General features: G+C 42.0%; 1 protein-coding gene across 1 annotated transcript; it reads left to right on the top strand.

Moving 5' to 3' along the window:
* The first annotated feature begins 10,409 nt into the window (after positions 1 to 10,409).
* On the top strand, positions 10,410 to 14,294 carry LOC124685348 (7-dehydrocholesterol reductase-like). Its single transcript, XM_047219700.1, has 13 exons — positions 10,410 to 10,546; positions 10,648 to 10,873; positions 11,024 to 11,079; positions 11,304 to 11,406; positions 11,496 to 11,561; positions 11,666 to 11,779; positions 12,100 to 12,226; positions 12,891 to 12,991; positions 13,085 to 13,210; positions 13,296 to 13,360; positions 13,479 to 13,560; positions 13,638 to 13,720; positions 13,853 to 14,294. The coding sequence occupies exons 1-13, from the start codon at positions 10,410 to 10,412 to the stop codon at positions 13,917 to 13,919; spliced, it is 1,353 nt and encodes a 450-aa protein (XP_047075656.1). The 3' UTR covers positions 13,920 to 14,294.
* The last annotated feature ends 4,662 nt before the right edge of the window (positions 14,295 to 18,956 follow it).

The raw sequence follows: 18,956 nt of genomic DNA, 5'->3' as shown, positions 1-18,956 counted from the left end.
TTCTGGGGACGCCATCAACTCTTTTACCTTTGTTGAATATCATGTGGGTTGCTATGCATGTTCGTCTTGTCTGAAGTAAGGGCGATTTTCATGATCAAATGGTTTGAGTATGCATACTGTTAGAGAAGAACATTGGGCCGCTAACTAAAGCCATGATTCATGGTGGAAGTTTCAGTTTGGACAACAATCCTCAATCTCTTATGAGAATATTAACTGTTGTTGAATGCTTATGCATTAAAGAGGAGTCCATTATCTCGTTGTCTATGTTGTCCCGGTATGGATGTCTAAGTTGAGAATAATCAAAAGCGAGAAATCCAATGCGAGCTTTCTCCTTAGACCTTTGTACGGACGCGCATAGAGGTACCCCTTTGTGACACTTGGTTGAAACATATGCTATGCACTGATAATCCATGTTAATCCAAGCTAATTAGGACAAGGTGCGAGCACTATTAGTATACTATGCATGAGGCTTGCAACTTATAAGATGTCTTATACATAACACATATGCTTTATTACTACCGTTGACAAAATTGTTTCTCGTTTTCAAAATGAAAAGCTCTAGCACAAATATAGTAATCAATGCTTCTCTCGCGAAGGGCCAATCTTCTACTTTATTGTTGAGTCGGTTTGCCTATTCTTTCTATCCCGAAGCAAACACTTGTATCAACTGTGTGCATTGATTCTTACATGTTTACCTATTGCACTTGTTATATTGCTTTGTGTTGACAATTATCCATGAGATACATATGTTGAAGTTGAAAGCAACCGCTGAAACTTATATCTTCCTTTGTGTTGCTTCAATGCCTTTACTCTGAATTTCATCGCTTTATGAGTAACTCTTATGCAAGTCTTATTGATGCTTGTCTTGAAAGTATTATTCATGAAAAGTCTTTGCTATATGATTCATTTGTTTACTCATTATCTTCATCATTGCTTCGAATCGCTGCATTCATCTCATATGCTTTACAATAGTATGATCAAGATTATGATAGCATGTCACTTCGTAAATTATCTTTGTTATCGTTTACCTACTCGAGGGCGAGTAGGAAATAATCTTGGGGATGCTTGATACGTCCCAAACGTATCTATAATTTCTTATGTTCCATGCTACTTTTATGATGATACTCACATGTTTTATACACATTATATGTCATTATTATGCATTTTCCGGCACTAACCTATTGACGAGATGCCGAAGAGCCGATTCTGTCGTTTTCGCTGTTTTTGGTTTCAGAAATCCTAGTAAGGAAATATTCTCGGAATTGGACGAAATCAACGCCCAGGGTCCTATTTTTGCACGAAGCTTCCAGAAGACCGGAGAGGAAACAAAGTGGGGCCACGAGGTGGCGACACGCCAGGGCGGCGCGGCCTGAACCCTGGCCGCGCGGCCCTGTTGTGTGGTCCCCTCGTGACGCCCCTTGACCTGCCCTTCCGCCTACTTAAAAGCCTTCGTCGCGAAACCCCCAGTACCGAGAGCCACGATACGGAAAACCTTCCAGAGACGCCGCCGCCGCCAATCCCATCTCGGGGGATTCAGGAGATCGCCTCCGGCACCCCGCCGGAGAGGGGAATCATCTCCCGGAGGTCTCTTCATCGCCATGATCGCCTCCGGATCGATGTGTGAGTAGTCCACCCCTGGACTATGGGTCCATAGCAGTAGCTAGATGGTTGTCTTCTCCTCATTGTGCTATCATGTTAGATCTTGTGAGCTGCCTATCATGATCAAGATCATCTATTTGTAATCCTTCATGTTGTGTTTGTTGGGATCCGATGAATATTGAATACTATGTCAAGTTGATTATCAATCTATCATATATGTTATTTATGTTCTTGCATGCTCTCCGTTGCTAGTAGAGGCTCCGGCCAAGTTGATACTTGTGACTCCAAGAGGGGGTATTTATGCTCGATAGTGGGTTCATGCCTCCATTAAATCCGGGACGATGACGAGAAAGTTCTAAGGTTGTGGATGTGCTCGTTGCCACTAGGGATAAAACATCGATGCTTTGTCTAAGGATATTTGTGTTGATTACATTATGCACCATACTTAATGCAATTGTCTGTTGTTTACAACTTAATACTGGAAGGGGTTCGGATGATAACCCTAAAGTGGACTTTTTAGGCATAGATGCATGCTGGATAGCGGTCTGTGTAGTTTGTCGTAATGCCCTGATTAAATCTCATAGTATTCATCATGATATATGTATGTGCATTGTTATGCCTTCTTTATTTGTCAATTGCCCAACGGTAATTTGTTCACCCAACATCTGCTTATCTTATGGGAGAGACACCACTAGTGAACTGTGGACCCCGGTCGTATTCTTTACATCTGAAATACAATCTACTGCAATTGTTCTTTACTGTTCTTCGCAAAAAATCATCATCATCCACACAATACATTTAATCCTTTGTTTACGACAAGCTTCGGTGAGATTGACAACCTCACCGTTACGTTGGGGCAAAGTTCCGTGATTGTGTTGTGCGGGTTCCACGTTGGTGCCGGAATCCCCGGTGTTGCGCCGCACTACACTCCGCCGCCATCAACCTTCAACGTGCTTCTTGACTCCTACTGGTTCGATAAACCTTGGTTTCTTTCTGAGGGAAAACTTGCTGCTGTACGCATCACACCTTCCTCTTGGGGTTCCCAACGGACGTGTGTCTTACACGCCATCACCTAACATCTCATACTTCAAGGTGTCGGGTGTAAGTGTTTCTATAAAATCAAAGAGTTCGTTTATCTAAATTTGCTCCTAAAGCTTTGGAGGGTATATTTGTTGGTTACGGTGCCGAATCTCACACTTATAGAGTCTTTGACATATCCTCCGAGATTATCATCGAATCTTGTAGTGTGACATTCGAGGAAAATGATGGCTCCCAAGTGGGGCAAGTTGATGTTTGTGTAGGTGATGAAATACCTCAAGATGCCATAGTAAGAATGGGTGTGGGATTTTCCGCCCCATTGAGGGACACGGTGTGGCGTCTCGGGAAGGACTATGCTCTACTATGGTGGAGCCCTCATCTTCACAACATCAACAAACTCCATCTCTTGAATCTAATGATGCACCAACCCAAGAACAAGAACAAGACCCTTCTTCTAATGTGCAAGATCAAGGAGAAGATCAACCAAGGATTCATGATGACTCCGATGAGTATCCTTTTAATATTTGCTACTCATCGAATGATGTCCAAGATCAAGCACATGATATTGAGCACACTCAAGAGATTGAGGAAGCTCAAGTTGATGGTCAAGACGGGATCCAAACAATCAAGTTAATCAAGTGATCCCTCCAAGGACTAGCAAGTCCAGGGAAGAGATTGAGGCCCGTCGTGTTGCTCGAAGAGCTAGAACTTTGGAACGTCTTGAACACACACATGACAAGGTTCTTGGTGATGTAAGAGAAAAAGTGTCAACAAGAAGACAATTGGCTAACTTTAGCAATCATCATGCTTATATCTCCTTAGTGGAACCAAAAAAATTATTTGAAGCTCTTGAAGATCTGTATTGGTTGGATGCTATGCACGATGAACTCAACAACTTCAAGCGCAACAAAGTATGGACTTTAGTAAAGAAGCCAAAGGAGTGCCGCAATGTTATAGGCACTAAGTGGATATTCAAGAACAAGCAAGATGAGCATGAAATTATTGTGAGGAACAAGGCAAGATTGGTAGCTCAAGGTTTCTCCCAAATTGAAGGAATTGACTTTGGAGAAACTTATGCTCCCGTGGCTCGCCTTGAGTCCATCTGTATCCTTCTTACATATGCATCACATCATAATTTTAAGTTGCAACAAATGGATGTGAAAAGTGCATTTCTTAATGGTCATTTGCATGAAGAGGTTTATGTTAAGCAACCCCCGGGGTTTGAGGATCCCGACTTTCCTAACCATGTCTATAAGCTTGATAAAGCACTTTATGGTCTCAAACAAGCTCCTAGAGCTTGGTACGAGCACCTTAAAGAATTGTTGTTAGACCGTGGGTTTGATGTTGGGCTAATCGATCCCACTCTTTTTACTTAGAGGGTCAATGGAGAGCTTTTCGTTTTCCAATTATATGTTGATGATATTATGTTTGGCTCTACTAACAAATATTTCAATGATGAATTTTCAAAGCTTATGACCGATAGGTTTGAGATGTCTATGATGGGAGAGATGAGGTTCTTTGTTGGTTTTGAGATCAAGCAATTGAGAGAAGGGACTTTCATCAATCAAGCAAAATATCTCCAAGACATGCTCAAGAGGTTCAATATGAAGGAAATGAAGGGTGTAGCCACTCCAATGGTTACCAAATGTCATCTTGCACTAGATCCCAATGGTAAAGTGGTGGATCAAAAGGTATATCGCTCCATGATTGGATCCTTGCTTTACCTTTGTGCATCTAAACCGGACATAGTGTTGAGTGTTGGTGTGTGTGCAATGTATCAATCTTCTCCTAAAGAGAGCCACATGATTGCTCTCAAAAGAATCTTTCTATATTTGGTTGATACCCCAAGATATGGACTTTGGTATCCTAAAGGCTTAAGTTTTTTTCTTAATGGATAAACGGATGCAGATTGGGCGGGAGACAAGGATGATAGGAAATCAACTCCCGGGGCTTGCCAATTTCTTGGTAGGTCCTTGGTATGTTGGTCTTCTAAGAAGCAAAATTGTATATCTCTCTCCACCGCCGAAGCCGAATATGTTGCCACCGCAAGTGGATGCACTCAATTTTTATGGATGAGACAAACGTTAAGGGAATACGGTGTCACTTGTGACAAAGTGCCTCTTTTATGTGACAATGAAAGTGCCATCAAGATTGCCTATAATCAGGTGCAACATTCAAGAACGAAGCATACTGAAATCCAGAATCATTTCATTAGAGATCATGTTTCCCGTGGTGATATTGAGCTATGCTATGTACCAACTAAAGACCAACTCGCCGATATGTTCACGAAGCCTCTTGATGAAGCAAGGTTTTGCTATTTGAGGAATGAGCTAAATATCAATGATTCGAGGAGTATAGCTTGACCATCTTGCAAACACACCTTATTCTGAAAACTTTATTTGGCATAGATGTGGGCATGGAGATACGGGGAGTGCAGTTTAAATTATTGAGCTATCCCTCCCCCCATAATGCCAATAGTAAGAAATTATTCTCTTTATATCATTGTTGATATGTGAGCTTCAATGACGAGTATTGGTTTTTGGACCCAAGATACATCTTCGCGGTGCCATACCATAACACTCATACATGGTGGCCTAGGCCACCACACTCTTCTTTGTGAAGAGTTGGCATTATTTGGAGCTTAATGGATTTTATTCACCATCTACATGTTCTTATGGGAAATCACTCTAGTTTGGCCTTTATTTGCTTAAACCTTGCAAACTTGAGTGATCATGCACCATTAACAGTTTGTGCTATCTAAACCCAAGCCTATTCTCATCTATAAACATTTCCATCTTGCACACAAGTCTTTTTGCTGAAACTTGGTTCGGAAGTCGTTGGACGGAAATTGTTGGTCTCTCATCTAGCTAGTCAATTTTCCACCGATACATGACATGATACTCATTGTGTTATCTCATATATGGGTGAGTGCAAATAACCATGCTTGATGGGCCGGATATTTCGAATTTCTGAGTGCTTCAGAAACCCGGAATATCCGGCCCTGCCGGAGGCCGGAATTTCCGCCAGGGTCGGAATTTCCGCCCTGTTGGTGGCCGGAATTTCTGATCTCACCGGAATTTCTGGACTGGTGTTCTGCGAGGGGATTTGTAGGGCACGCAGGGTGGGCAGTTGCCCAGCAACCAGTTTCCCACCCCGCGCCCTCTCTCCTCCTCACAACCGGCGATGGCTTCCCGACCTTGCCGGAGCAACTCCGGCCACTCCCCTCCGCGGTTTTTGGCCAAGGATCGTTCCACTCATCTCTAGGGTCACTCCCCTCCAAGCATTTTTGCCTATGGACTCCGGTAAACCTTGCTATCTAGTTTTGGAGTTTCTTGTCTTTTTTGTCAATATGCTTGGAGGATCTGCATCCCTAGTGGTTAAGATGTCTTGCATTACATAGTAGAATCAATCTGATCTACTGCTTAGACCTAGAATCTGCTCAAAAATGTTGCTGGCGCCGGGGCGGAAATTCCGGCCCCGACAAGGAACGAAAATTCTGGCCTGGGTGGAATTTCCGCCCCTGGACAACACTGGAATTTCCGGCCTGGAAGGTGTTTGCAGCACAACTTTTGAATGTCTATGTCCACAATAGTTCGAACCTAGATTGATGTTACTGTATACTGCATGTTTCTTTGATATGACTTGTGTGCTCACTCGTCCCATGCTATCCATTTTATTCTTCTCACAGATAGCTCGCGCACGAGACGTCGCCCTCGCAAAGACCACGACATTAGACATTCTGCTACGAGGAAGTCCGCCACCATGGGCCAGAAAGGAAAGGACTTGCGGATCAACTACAATGATATGTACTCCATTGAGTATGGAGCTATCCGGTAGAAGAACTGGTATGAGGACATGGAGAGGGACTTGAAGATTGAGGACACTCGTTTCTGGTGCAATGAGCAGCTGTTCATATACAAAGACATTTATTAGAAGATGGACAAAGTGAGACCGACGCATCCTCTTGCTCTGGATACTCTTGCTGAGAAGGATCACTTTCAGGATGTTGTGTGGGTGACTAAACAGATGAGGCTGCATAAGCTGATGTGACTGCGGCAGGACTACATCGTTCCACTCATTCAGCAATTTTACTTCACTCTTGCCTTCAAAAAGGATGAGGAACATACCATGATGTGATGACTGGCACTACTCCCTGTCAAGCCAACTTTCACAGGTTTGCTGAGCTTCTTGGATATCCCTTCCACGCTGGCCATCGTCTCCATGGTCCAAATTCCCCTGACAAGGACTCACTCTATGAGCTCTATTCTGAGCATGGTAAAGTTGGCACTACTACCGGTCTCCTTCCACTGTATGATCAGCTTCTTCGTTTCTTTCGGGACAACATTGCCCCAAGTGGAGGGAACCGTGATGTTATTCGTGCAGCCCTGGTGAGCCTTCTTGCTCTTGCCGGCGAGTGTGTTGAAGATGATGAGAATAAGGACTACAATGTTGATGTTATGGATTATATCTTCCACGAGATACACGATGCGATGGTGAGTCGGACTACCATGCCATATGCTCCTTATATTCAGTTGCTCATTGATAACACAGTTGTGACTGAGGATTTGAGCGAGTACCCTCGAGTGGAACATAAGGTAAATAAGATCTATCGGAAGAGAAAGACTGACGCCACTCATGCCCCTACGGTTGTGTCCTTTATGGGAGATGCCCGTGCTAGTGGCACCGCGCTTGGCCGCTCAGCTGCCTCACCTCTTATTCAGAAGGAGGTGAAGAAGTTGAACTGGTTCCAAAGGAATGTCCTCTACATGAACATTGAGATACACAAGGAGAACTTTCAGGCTAGCCGTCAGCGTGCCGATATCCAGCATACACAAGCGGTCATTCTGCATAAGCTCAGTGGTGAGCAAGGTCCTCCTCCTCAGCCTCCTGTCCACCCCTCCTACAACAGCTGGCACTCTTCTCAGTTTCACTGGTCAGAGATCGAGCAGAGTATTCTGAGGAGTGGCATCTCTCGTACTCCGCCAACCACAGAGGACATCGAGGACGAGTATGAGTAAGGCTCGAGCTCGGAGTGATTCTCTTGGGGCGCTTAGCATCGCTCTTCTCCCTTTTTGGCATTTCGATGTCAAAGGGGGAGAAGTTGTTATATGTAGGGTATCTCCGGGATTTGCATGGGAGGACACAAGCATATGCCTTTTACCACTCTTTGAGAGCTTGTGTCCCTTTTATTTGTTGAACATTTGGCTTTCATTTGTGTTGAACTATATTATGTGTGCTTGGAATATGGTTTATTGTGTGAGACATGGATTTCGGTATTTTATATATTGAGACTATGCATTATTATATGGTGTGTAATTTATGGTATTCGGTATTCTATATCACCATATGAGTATGATCTCTATCTCAAAGTCTCAACTATATGTGACTACGTCTCTTGCTCATATTATCGTGTCATGTTGCCTAGCGTATCTGACAAGGTCACTTGAACCTATGTGTGGTGCATTTGTATTCAAATGCAAACTACTTATATGCACACATCTAGGGGGAGTGCCTCTATCTTAGTGTCAACATGTTATCTGGTGCTAGTAAGTTTATTGCAAATCTGTGTGTTGTTATCAAACACCAAAAAGGGGAAGATTGAAAGAACGTCTCTCCATAATTATGATTTTGTGTGTTTGATGACAACATATGTGATGATCTAACGTGGCTTAGTGTGCATATATAATCTACATTATAGTTTGAAGTGGGAAGTATTAAAAAGGGGGTAAGCCGTTGATGAAAAGGAAGAAGAAAAGAAGAATTATGGAATTTGCAGGCCGAAAATTCCGGGCCAGAAATTCTGAGAATATCTGGCCCCCAAAATTTCGCTAAGGACTTAAGGTCCTGAGCCACTGGATGCCCCCCGAAAATTTTCCCTGACATTTGTGTCGAGGGTGCGGAAATTTCGACCCCAACTAACACCGGAATTTCCGGCCCTAAAAGTTTGCAACGGCTACAATTGGTGGGGGGGGGGGGGTATAAATACCCCCTTCTTCTTCCAGCTCAAGTTGCTCATTCTTGCACAAGTTCATTCACCATTAGAGCCACACCAAGAAATACAAGATTCACTAGATGTCCTCCTCCACACCAAGTTGCTCATTCTTGCACAAGTTCTTCTTCTTGATCTTTGGAGAATCGAAGGAGAAGACCCCGATCTACACCTTCAGCGAAGTGATTTACTTTTCCCCCTCATTTGCTTGAGGGTCCCTTTGCTAGTGTTTCTCTTTGAAAATCCTAGTTGTTTGTGGTTGATTTGTTCTTGTTCTTGTTGTTGTGTTGTTACATATATTGGGAGTCTCCAATTCGGTTGTTGATGTGTGCCCCAAGAACTTTGTAAAGGACCGATTTTCGTCTCGAGGAAATCCTTTAGTGGAAGTTTGCTAGGCCTTTTAGCTAAAGATTAGGCGCCTTACATTTTGGGACGGAGGGAGTACCTTGTTAGCATTGTGGCGAACACCATGGGTACGCCCTTGGGGTGGGAAGGGGAGGACGCTGCCGTGGCTGGTTCTGACGCTTCAACGAAAAAATAGTATGCTATTTGAAAGCCCTATTCCTAAGGGCATACCCATGGTGTTCCACTTTCGCCATAGATAGAAAGCCCTATTTCTAAGGGCATGTACAATGGTCTCAGTGGCGGACCCAGAAATTAAGGTTAGCTGGGGCGAAAGTACAATGTGCATATTTTTTAGGCATAAATATATAGTCTAACCAAAAAATAAGTGATTCACAAAATATTATTTTGACTCCTCCCATTTAAAACAATGGTTTCAAGCGACAACACGAACCCAAATTACCAAGCTAAATCAAGCACATGTGAGAGAAACCAAGTCTAACTTTTTTGACAAACGGCCTGGTTAGGCTACCAGCTGAGCAGGAACAACGTCTGCAATGGGAATTACATTTTGTGTATTGGAGAATTTTTATAAGTAGTAGTGTGTGCGATGCAGATTGTGCTTAAGACTTTTTTCAGGGTGGAAGACTTGTTTTTACCAAGTCAATAAGGGCCACCAGAGTGAGATACCGGTTGGGCCATTTCACCTTTCACTTAAGCCCAGCTAACAGCTAACCAGCCCACGCACTGCTTCGGCTGTCTTCGTCTTCCTCTTCGCAGAAAGGTTCATCAGATTCATCAATGGCGCACTTGCGCTAGTCCATTCTGTCGAGGCAAGGTAGGGAGGGGTACCTGCTCCGCCATGGGAGACCCGGGGCGGCCGCCCCTGCTCGCCCCTACGGTGGGTCCGCCACTGAATGGTCTTATCTTAGTCTTATCTTAGGAATGCCACATAAGATAATTGCTGAGTTGGAGGAGAGAAAAACAAAAAAGATCTTTGCCTTCTCTTGGCAAGAGATCATCTCTTAGCACAATATGTCTCACCATATTTTTAGAAATACACGAGGCTAAAGATTAGACTAAAAAATAATCCATTGTATATCATGTTTTGTTGTCATATCAAAAGGCATAAGGCATAAGATAAAACCGTCTTATCAACCATTATACATGCCCAATATTCCCTGTGTCCAAGTGCAGCACCAGTGCACCACATCACAGATCCCAAATCCACATGTCATGAAGCAACAAAAACCACAGTCCACAGCAGCTGCCAGGGGAAGCAACAAAAACGGAAGGCCCACATGCAGTGACCCAACGGAGATCCTGGTTTTAAAGGAAGGAGCGCCCCATCGGCAACCACGCCTCAGTCAAGCCAAGTCGCCTCCCCAGTCTCCACCCGCGCGAGCGCGAGATCCGGAGGGCAAGCGAGGCGGCTGACGCCATGGGGAAGCCGGCCAAGCCCTCGCCCGCCGCGCCGCCGCCGCGGCCGACGCCGTCCAAGACGGTGCACTCCGCGCTGCTCACCTACGCCTCCATGCTCTCGCTGCTCTCCCTCTGCCCGCCCTTCGTCATCCTCCTGTGAGCGCGCCTCCTCCTCCTCATCCCAGATCGAGCCCGCTCCGCTCCCTCGACCTCGATCTCGATCTCGCATCTTAGCCCTCGCCGTTTCGCTCTCGCAGGTGGTACACGATGGTGCACGCGGACGGATCGGTGGTGCAGACGTACCAGCACCTTCGCGACCACGGCCTCCTGGAGGGGCTCAGGTCCATCTGGCCCATGCCCACGGTCGTCGCCGGGAAGATCATCCTCGGCTTCGCCCTCTTCGAGGCCGCCCTGCAGCTGCTTCTCCCCGGGAAGCGCTTCGAAGGGCCCGTCTCACCCTCCGGCAATGTGCCCGTCTACAAGGTATTCTAATCTACTCTCCACTCTTGATTTCCTAGCTAATCGATCGTACCTAGCTCAGATCGTACCTTCATTTAATTACTACCTGCTACGTCAGCATCACTGACCTGTACTTGCATTAAATTATTAATAGTACTCTCTTCTTCCTGGCAGGCAAATGGTTTGCAAGCATATGCAGTGACACTCGCCACTTACCTAAGCCTTTGGTGGTAAGATCGACTACCTTATTGTCTTGGCTGAAACTACTGATTAAACTCAAATTACAACATTATTAATCATTGTGGTGGTTTCATCCCTAAACAATCCAGTGACTTGCCCCTACTTGCATGGTCATTTGTTTTCTTATTGCAGTTTTATGAATCTGAATGATATGATAAGGACTACTTGTAGGCTAACTTATATCTCCATTCACTAACAAAAAAATTCATGTCAGGTTTGGAATTTTTAACCCTGCGATAGTATATGATCATTTGGGGGAGATCTTCTCGACTCTCGTCTTTGGAAGCTTTGTGTTCTGTATTTTACTGTACATAAAGGTGCGGTTATTTAACAGATCTTTGTATGCACATATACTTATGTAGCCCTATGCTTCCTTTGTTGGTTGATAATTTATTCTACCTTTTAGGGCCATGTAGCACCATCTTCATCTGATTCTGGATCCTCAGGGAACGCGATAATCGATTTCTACTGGGTAAGTCTTATTATATCCATGTGATATATTTTTTACATTGCCTGGAGTTATGAGCTATGTCCTGTGGACTTGCTGATTCATGTATCTAAAATGCACATTTTCAGGGAATGGAACTGTATCCTCGGATTGGCAAGCATTTTGACATCAAAGTCTTTACAAACTGCCGTTTTGGGATGATGTCCTGGGCTGTTCTTGCTGTAACCTACTGCATAAAGCAGGTCAGAACATTGTACTCCCTCCGATTCATATTAATTGACTTCAATATGGATGTATCTAGACACATTTTAGTTCTAGATACATCCATATTAGAGTCAATTAATATGAACCGGAGGGAGTAGTAATATTTAAACTAGTCCCAATCAAACAGCACACTTTTAAATTGTTTGCTATCGGATTTTGTTTATCTTTGTGCCTATATTCGTTCATGTGTTATATTCATACTAAGCAATGTAAAGATAGAAAGCCTCTGTTAGTGTTTATGCTATATGCTGCAGTTCTCTATCAAACTCAGTTGGTCTCTATGAACTTTGAGATGCAGTATGAAATGAATGGCCGAGTTGCAGACTCCATGCTTGTCAATACTGCACTGATGTTGATCTATATCACTAAGTTTTATTGGTGGGAGTCTGGATATTGGTGCACTATGGACATTGCTCATGATAGAGGTAGGAAATTTATTTATTTTGTTTTTAATGGCAACATATCAAATGCAATCACCATTTTTCTGCTCCAGTTGTGGTATCATCTTTCCATCTGGACACCAATTCAACATGAAAATTCCGAAAATATTTGATGCTATAGTACATAGACCATTGAAATTTTTAACGTCAGATTAAAAATGTGATAGAAGAAATAACAAATATATGTTCACAATGTGAATATGATATTTTAGGTTGTACCATGGCACTGCCATAAAACTTATGGAAAATAACATGTTCTGTGAGGCTAATATTACTATCAAAATCCAAACATCCAAGTGCAGAAATGAAATAAACCACTTGGCTCAACCTGTTGGAGATATCTATACTTGAAAAATTTCTTGCAGGAAAAGTTCTAGCTTAATTTGAATACTCATTGACTTATTTCAATAGGAGAATGAATCTAACAAAACACTCAAACTTCGTACGTCTGCAAAAGGCCATCAGTGTCTAATATTAGTTCTTGGATATACTGGTAGATACAAAAGAACCCCTATTAAAGTATATTGCGTCATATCAGGATTGAATTAATATATTATTATAATAAAGTTACTCAATTTTTAGCTTGTAAAGGTGTGTTCCCTTTTTTTGGGTCCAGATCATCATTTTTGTCTGACATGATTTTCTACAGCCGGTTTCTACATTTGCTGGGGATGCTTGGTATGGGTTCCATCGATATATACCTCTCCTGGAATGTACCTTGTCAATCATCCTGTGAATTTGGGTCCCCAGGTTATTTTTTCAGACAATATCTTTGATACTTTGGTTCGTATTCACAGTTTTAGTTCTAAGACTTGAAAGGAATATTTGTTAATCTTGTTGCAGCTGGCACTGTCAATTCTTCTTGCTGGAATACTGTGCATCTATATAAACTATGATTGTGATCGCCAACGCCAAGAATTTCGCCGGACCAATGGAAAATGCTTAGTCTGGGGCAAAGCTCCGACAAAGGTCTTAGTTTTAAGCTTCTAAAATAGCCAAAATTTACTTTCATGTTTGTAGATTTGCTTACATCTTTATTTTGGTGGAACTTCAGATTGTTGCTTCCTACCAGACCACAAATGGAGAAACAAAAACCAGTCTTCTCTTGACTTCTGGATGGTGAGTCTAAGATTCAGTTTTCTTTCTTTACGTTGTTCATAAAAAATGAAATTTGTGACCATATATATGCAGAGATGATAGCCATTTGAGCATGAGCCTTGGTTTTCTATTTGGACAGGTGGGGCTTGACTCGTCACTTTCACTATGTCCCAGAAATACTATCAGCATTTTTCTGGACCGTCCCAGCTCTTTTCGATCACGTAAGCATGCCGTATATTGTATCATATGACAAATTTAGCTGGGATTGTATTAATTGTTTTTCTTTGCTCACTTGCAGTTTCTCCCATATTTCTATGTGATATTTCTGACCATATTATTGCTCGACCGAGCAAAGAGGGATGACGATAGATGCTCATCAAAGTATGTAACACAACCTTTAAGTTATCTGTTTAGCTAGCACCGATAAATTGTTGTTTGTACTTATTTGGTTAGTTCGGGTTTAAGCAATATCCAGTTCTGTGCTTTTGTGCCTGATGAAATTTCTTTTGTCAGGTATGGCAAGTATTGGAAGACCTACTGCAATAAAGTACCATACAGGGTTATTCCTGGTATTTATTGAACGCTTGGGCTACATTGACTACAACTACCAAGAAGAAACTCAGCTGATGATGTGATGATGTCCCTGTTTGCATAATATCGATGACATTAGCTTGATGTATGCAGCAGTGGGTGGAGGGAAGTTTTGGTATCTGCACTGTATGTGGTGTGCCTACACTAGGTAATATTTGTTTGCTACTAGTTGGGTTTAGGATTGTAATAGCTTGTTTGCACAAATTGTTTAAGGCAGCAAAAATGCACCGACATGTACTCTGTATTTTAATTACTAGCCAACCCACTGTTTATTTCATAACATATTGTTGTAAACTCGAAGACAACATTTCTTGGTAAACGTTTGTACTTCTCATTATGAAATAAAGCTATATTTTTGCTGGTTTGTTGTTGGCTCTAGATTGACAAGACATGTGAAACCTCTTTTTTTGGTGTTTTTAACAGCTCGTTGGAAATAAAGCCGCCACATGACACCGACTCTTCCGTTGAGGCGTTGCCTCCAAGGACTTACAAACGTTATAAAGACTTAGGGCCTCTTTGTTTTGGAGGATTTAAAGATATAGGAATAGAAAAATCATAGGAATGTGATGCATGTGCTAAGCAAAGAATAAGAAAACACATGAATTTTGCGAAACAAGTTTTTGAGTTGCAGAAAAAGAAGAAAAACACAGAAATGCTAACAAGCATAATTAAATCGAGGTTAAAGTGGGTTTTTCCCATACGAAGCTACAGGGCTCCGGGTTCTACTATCATCAGATAACGGAACAAGTCCGCACTTCTATCCAACAAAACAGAAAAAACAAGGAAAAGATAAACTAAAGATAAAAAAGGATCAAACTGTCATTCCTCCCGATTACAAATAATTAGGGAAACCTAGCAAACAGAATAAGGCATAATGTTAAAGTATATATAAAGATAAGACTAGGTTATTATCATGTAATTTATGGTCTTTGGCTCGTTCTTTGTGCATGGAAATGTAGAAAAAGAGATTTGAATGAGTGTAGAATTTCTTTGTATTCCCTATAAACCTATGCCAAAAAGAGTATCTTCTACACTTTTTATATGCTTCATTCTTTTGAATCAAATGGACAAATAGTATCACCAAAGAAAATTTTCGATTCCTATATTTTTCTCCAATATTCTTACAAATCAGCGCTCCTTTGATTCACAGGATAGGAAAATCATAGGAATATGAAAAGCATATATTGAAATGTCATGCATACTTGAATCATACGGAAAGAAGTGTGATTGTAGCGAAGGAATTTTTCATGAGGCATGACCTAATATGTTTTCCTATAAAATTTGCACTACAAGATTACTATATGATTATTTCCTACGGAATATATTCCTATGCATCAAACAACTTATGTAGGAAATTTTCCTATAGGATCCATATTCTACATAATTCCTATAAAATCCTATGAATCAAAGAGGGCTTCATATAAGCCATGAAGCTTCACTCTAAACACCTATTTGGATCTATTTAGTGTCCGCTAGTTTCTTTGATTTTACTCAGTGTTCCTTTTCCATTTGCTTCCAATAGTTTGTCCTATCTAGAAAAATAGGTGGCATACGAATGTGGTTCCGATCCCTCCGGTGATGCCAGAAGTCGTTTCGATATACGATTTTATCCGGTTCCTATTTTATTTATTATCCCTGATCTGGAAGTCACCTTTTCTTTTCCTTGGGCAGTACCTCCTAACAAGATTGATCTAATTTCACAGATTTCAAGCGATCATACATGAATTTGTATTCGATAGAATAGTACGCGATGCTAAATTGGGATGCAACTCCTCGTGTCTCGCCCATGAGAGCGATGGTGGCTCGATACATGTCGACGAAATAAACTGGAGGATTCACTTCTCTTAATGGCTATTTGAAAGGACACAGATGTCGCCTAGAGGGAGGAGGTGATTAGGCGGTTTAAAACTTTTACGAGATGAGCTTAACAAATACGGAATAAAACTAACGTTTACTTTGTCAAGCCCAAAGCCTATATACTATGGTTCACCTATGTGCACCAACAATTTATGCTAAGCAATATAAGCAACTAGGTGATAGCAAGATATATAACTTCAAGCACGATGGCTATCACAAAGTAAAGTGCATAAGTAAAGAGCTCGGGTATAGAGATAACCGAGGCACGTGGGAGAAGATGATTTATCCCGAAGTTCACACTCTTGCGAGTGCTAATCTCCGTTGGAGAGGTGCGGTGGCTTAGTGCTCCCGAACGCCACAAGAGACCTCACCTTGAGGTGTGGTTGCTCGATGCACACCAACTCCACAAAGACCTCAACCCAAGATGCGGTAGTCACACCACACACCGAGCGCCACGAAGTCGCCTCACCTTATTCTCCAGTGACCCTCACCATAAAAGCCTAGGTCATGGTTCCACTACGGGATTTCCTTCGAGGCGGAAACCGGGCCTTACACAAAGGTTGGGGCACACATCCACAACTTAATTGGAGGCTCTCAACAAATCACCACAAAGGCCTAGAATCCGTCTAGAGTTCCAAGAACCCAAGAGTAACAACATTCTTGCTTTCACCACAACGAATCACCGTGGAGAACTCAAACCGATGCACCAAATGCAGTGGCAAGAACACCACTAAGATGCTTAAGTCCTCTCTAAAATTCCAACAAAGCTACAAAAGCTATTGGGGGAATAAGAGAGGAAGAACAAATAAGAGGAGAACACCAAATTTCTCTAAGATGTAGATCTAGTGGATTCTCCTCACAAAGAGAGTGATTTGATTGGTCAAGATGTAGATCTAGATCTCTCTCTTTTCCCTCAAATAGGTGCAAGAATCATGGAGGGATTAGAGGGAGAGGAAGCTTCTCAAGGTCAACAATGGAGTAGGGAGAGAGTAGAAGAAGCAACCAGTCCAAGGAGAAAGAAGGGGGTCTTATATACCCCCTCCCAATGGAATATGGCCGTTTGGGACATTCGAGGCCGGAATTTCCGCCCCGGGCCAGAATTTTCACCCCCAGGCTTCGAAAAACGGCTAAGGACTTAATGGAACTGCTCGGAGTAAGGGGGCCGGACATTTGGCCGGAAATTTTGTAATCTGGGCCGGAATCCCCCCCCCCCCCCGAAAACTGCAGAAACACCAAAACGAGAATGACCATAACTTGAGCATTCGGACTCCGATTTTGATGATCTTGGGATCTTTTCAAAGGTAGTAACAAACTCTACAAGATCATTCAGGGAACTATCATAGTCCAGTAAGGTAGGATATAAATAAATGATGAAAGGTTTGACCTATCTAAAAAAGACATACCGGTAAAACCTCAACCTCGAAAATGCAACAAGTTGCCCGTGCAAAAACCATTCTTGATGAACTAGAGTTTGTCATGAGAATAAGAACAAGCTCTAAAACATCACATGGATAAGATCCAAATAACAATCAAGAAATATGATGCAAGGATGCAAAGGTTTGAGCTCTCTGAAGGATACGATCGAGTTACTCACTCGAGAGCCCTCTGATAGTACGACAACTAAACTATAAACTGGTCTCCAACTACACCATGAGACCGGTAATAAAGGAACCCTATCAAGAGCAAATCTTAACCTTGTGCGTTCCTCTTGAGTTGGATGATGACGATCTTGACTGCAACGAGATGGAACGTCTTTCTTGATTGTGCTTGCTTGACGAAGTCTTGTAGATTGGTCCCCCATATTCTACCATGGGAGAGCTTCTTCTTCGGCGCATCTTTATATATCCATGATCACCATATGGATGGCAAGCTTCAAGCAAATGATCTCTTCGAGATGTTTCATCTTGAACTTGCACATCATTTTTTTATTCTTCATCATGTTGATGTTTTGAAGTTAACTTTGAGGGCTCACTTCATCTTCAAGACATACTAGACACTTAATATTTTTCATCAATTTCTTCTTATTGCAACCTTGAAGCCAACAAGTGGTTCAAGCATTGCCTATGGATAGCTCCTAAAAATATAACTCAATGCAAACATTAGTCCATAGGGATTGTCATTAATTACCAAAACCACATAAGGGGGCTCCATGCAATTTCACTATTGTCAATATTATCTTTAAAATGTATGTTCGAAGGCGATTAAACATTCCGAAAAGATTACCATTATCACAATGAGATTGAAACAAGCATCACCTTCAATTTCATGTGCCACACTCAAAGCATAAGCAACAATCATTTGCTTCCTCAATCAAACCTCTTGGGTGGTTTAGATCCCTCCTAGGCCTGGGATGATCATCTGCAATAGGCATAAAGTCCTCTGTGCATGTTTTATACTGTATCAGAAGATGGTTGACAGAGCTATTTTTTTCCAGCATATGCTAGAGTTAGCACAATCAACTCTCTTTTGTCATGGAAAGTGGTTTTGACTCCCGAGATTCAGTGCTCTTTCCATTTAAAAAAACTAAAAAAGCATTTTTACAAGTTATCAAAAAAAATCTGAAAATAAGTTTAGAGATTTTGAGTGACAAATCTCACAATCATGCAAATTATCAACCCGAAATTCTTTTTTATTTTATGCTAGACAAAAATGAAAAAAATCTGATATATTTTGGAGATTTGAAAATGACTACTCAAATAGCTCAAACTAAAAAGTATTTAAAATTGATATTTTACAGTTTGTGGAATACATCATTGTCTATATGTAGATTTTGTTCCAATTTTTTTTAAAACTTAAAAAATATGATTTATGATTTTTAAAAACGAGATCAGTAGTGCCCATGGACACCAAATCTCTATTCCTTTTCTCATCGACATATAAAAAATGTTATTCCAGGTGGATCTACCGGCAACCCAAGCAAGTTGATCTAAATGAAAGCCAAAGCAAGATCCTTGTATCGCGCTATGTCCCATGTCACGTGCACTAAAATCTCTATGTCCCAAGTAAGAAAATGGCACAGTTTTTCTCCCATGGCCCACATGCAGGGAGAGAGCCCTCGTGGCGTTTTTATCCGGAACCCAGACATGCGACATGTCCTAGCTGGTGCCACGGAAGGCCGGGCCCACTACACTAGTAGTGTACAACAGTGGAGTCGTCGACTCGTGCGTCA

The sequence above is a fragment of the Lolium rigidum genome, chromosome 1, assembly GCF_022539505.1.
Source record: "Lolium rigidum isolate FL_2022 chromosome 1, APGP_CSIRO_Lrig_0.1, whole genome shotgun sequence".
In the NCBI taxonomy this organism is placed as follows: domain Eukaryota; kingdom Viridiplantae; phylum Streptophyta; class Magnoliopsida; order Poales; family Poaceae; genus Lolium; species Lolium rigidum.
Note: the sequence above shows the minus strand (reverse complement) of the source record. Positions and strands in the feature narration are given on the sequence as shown.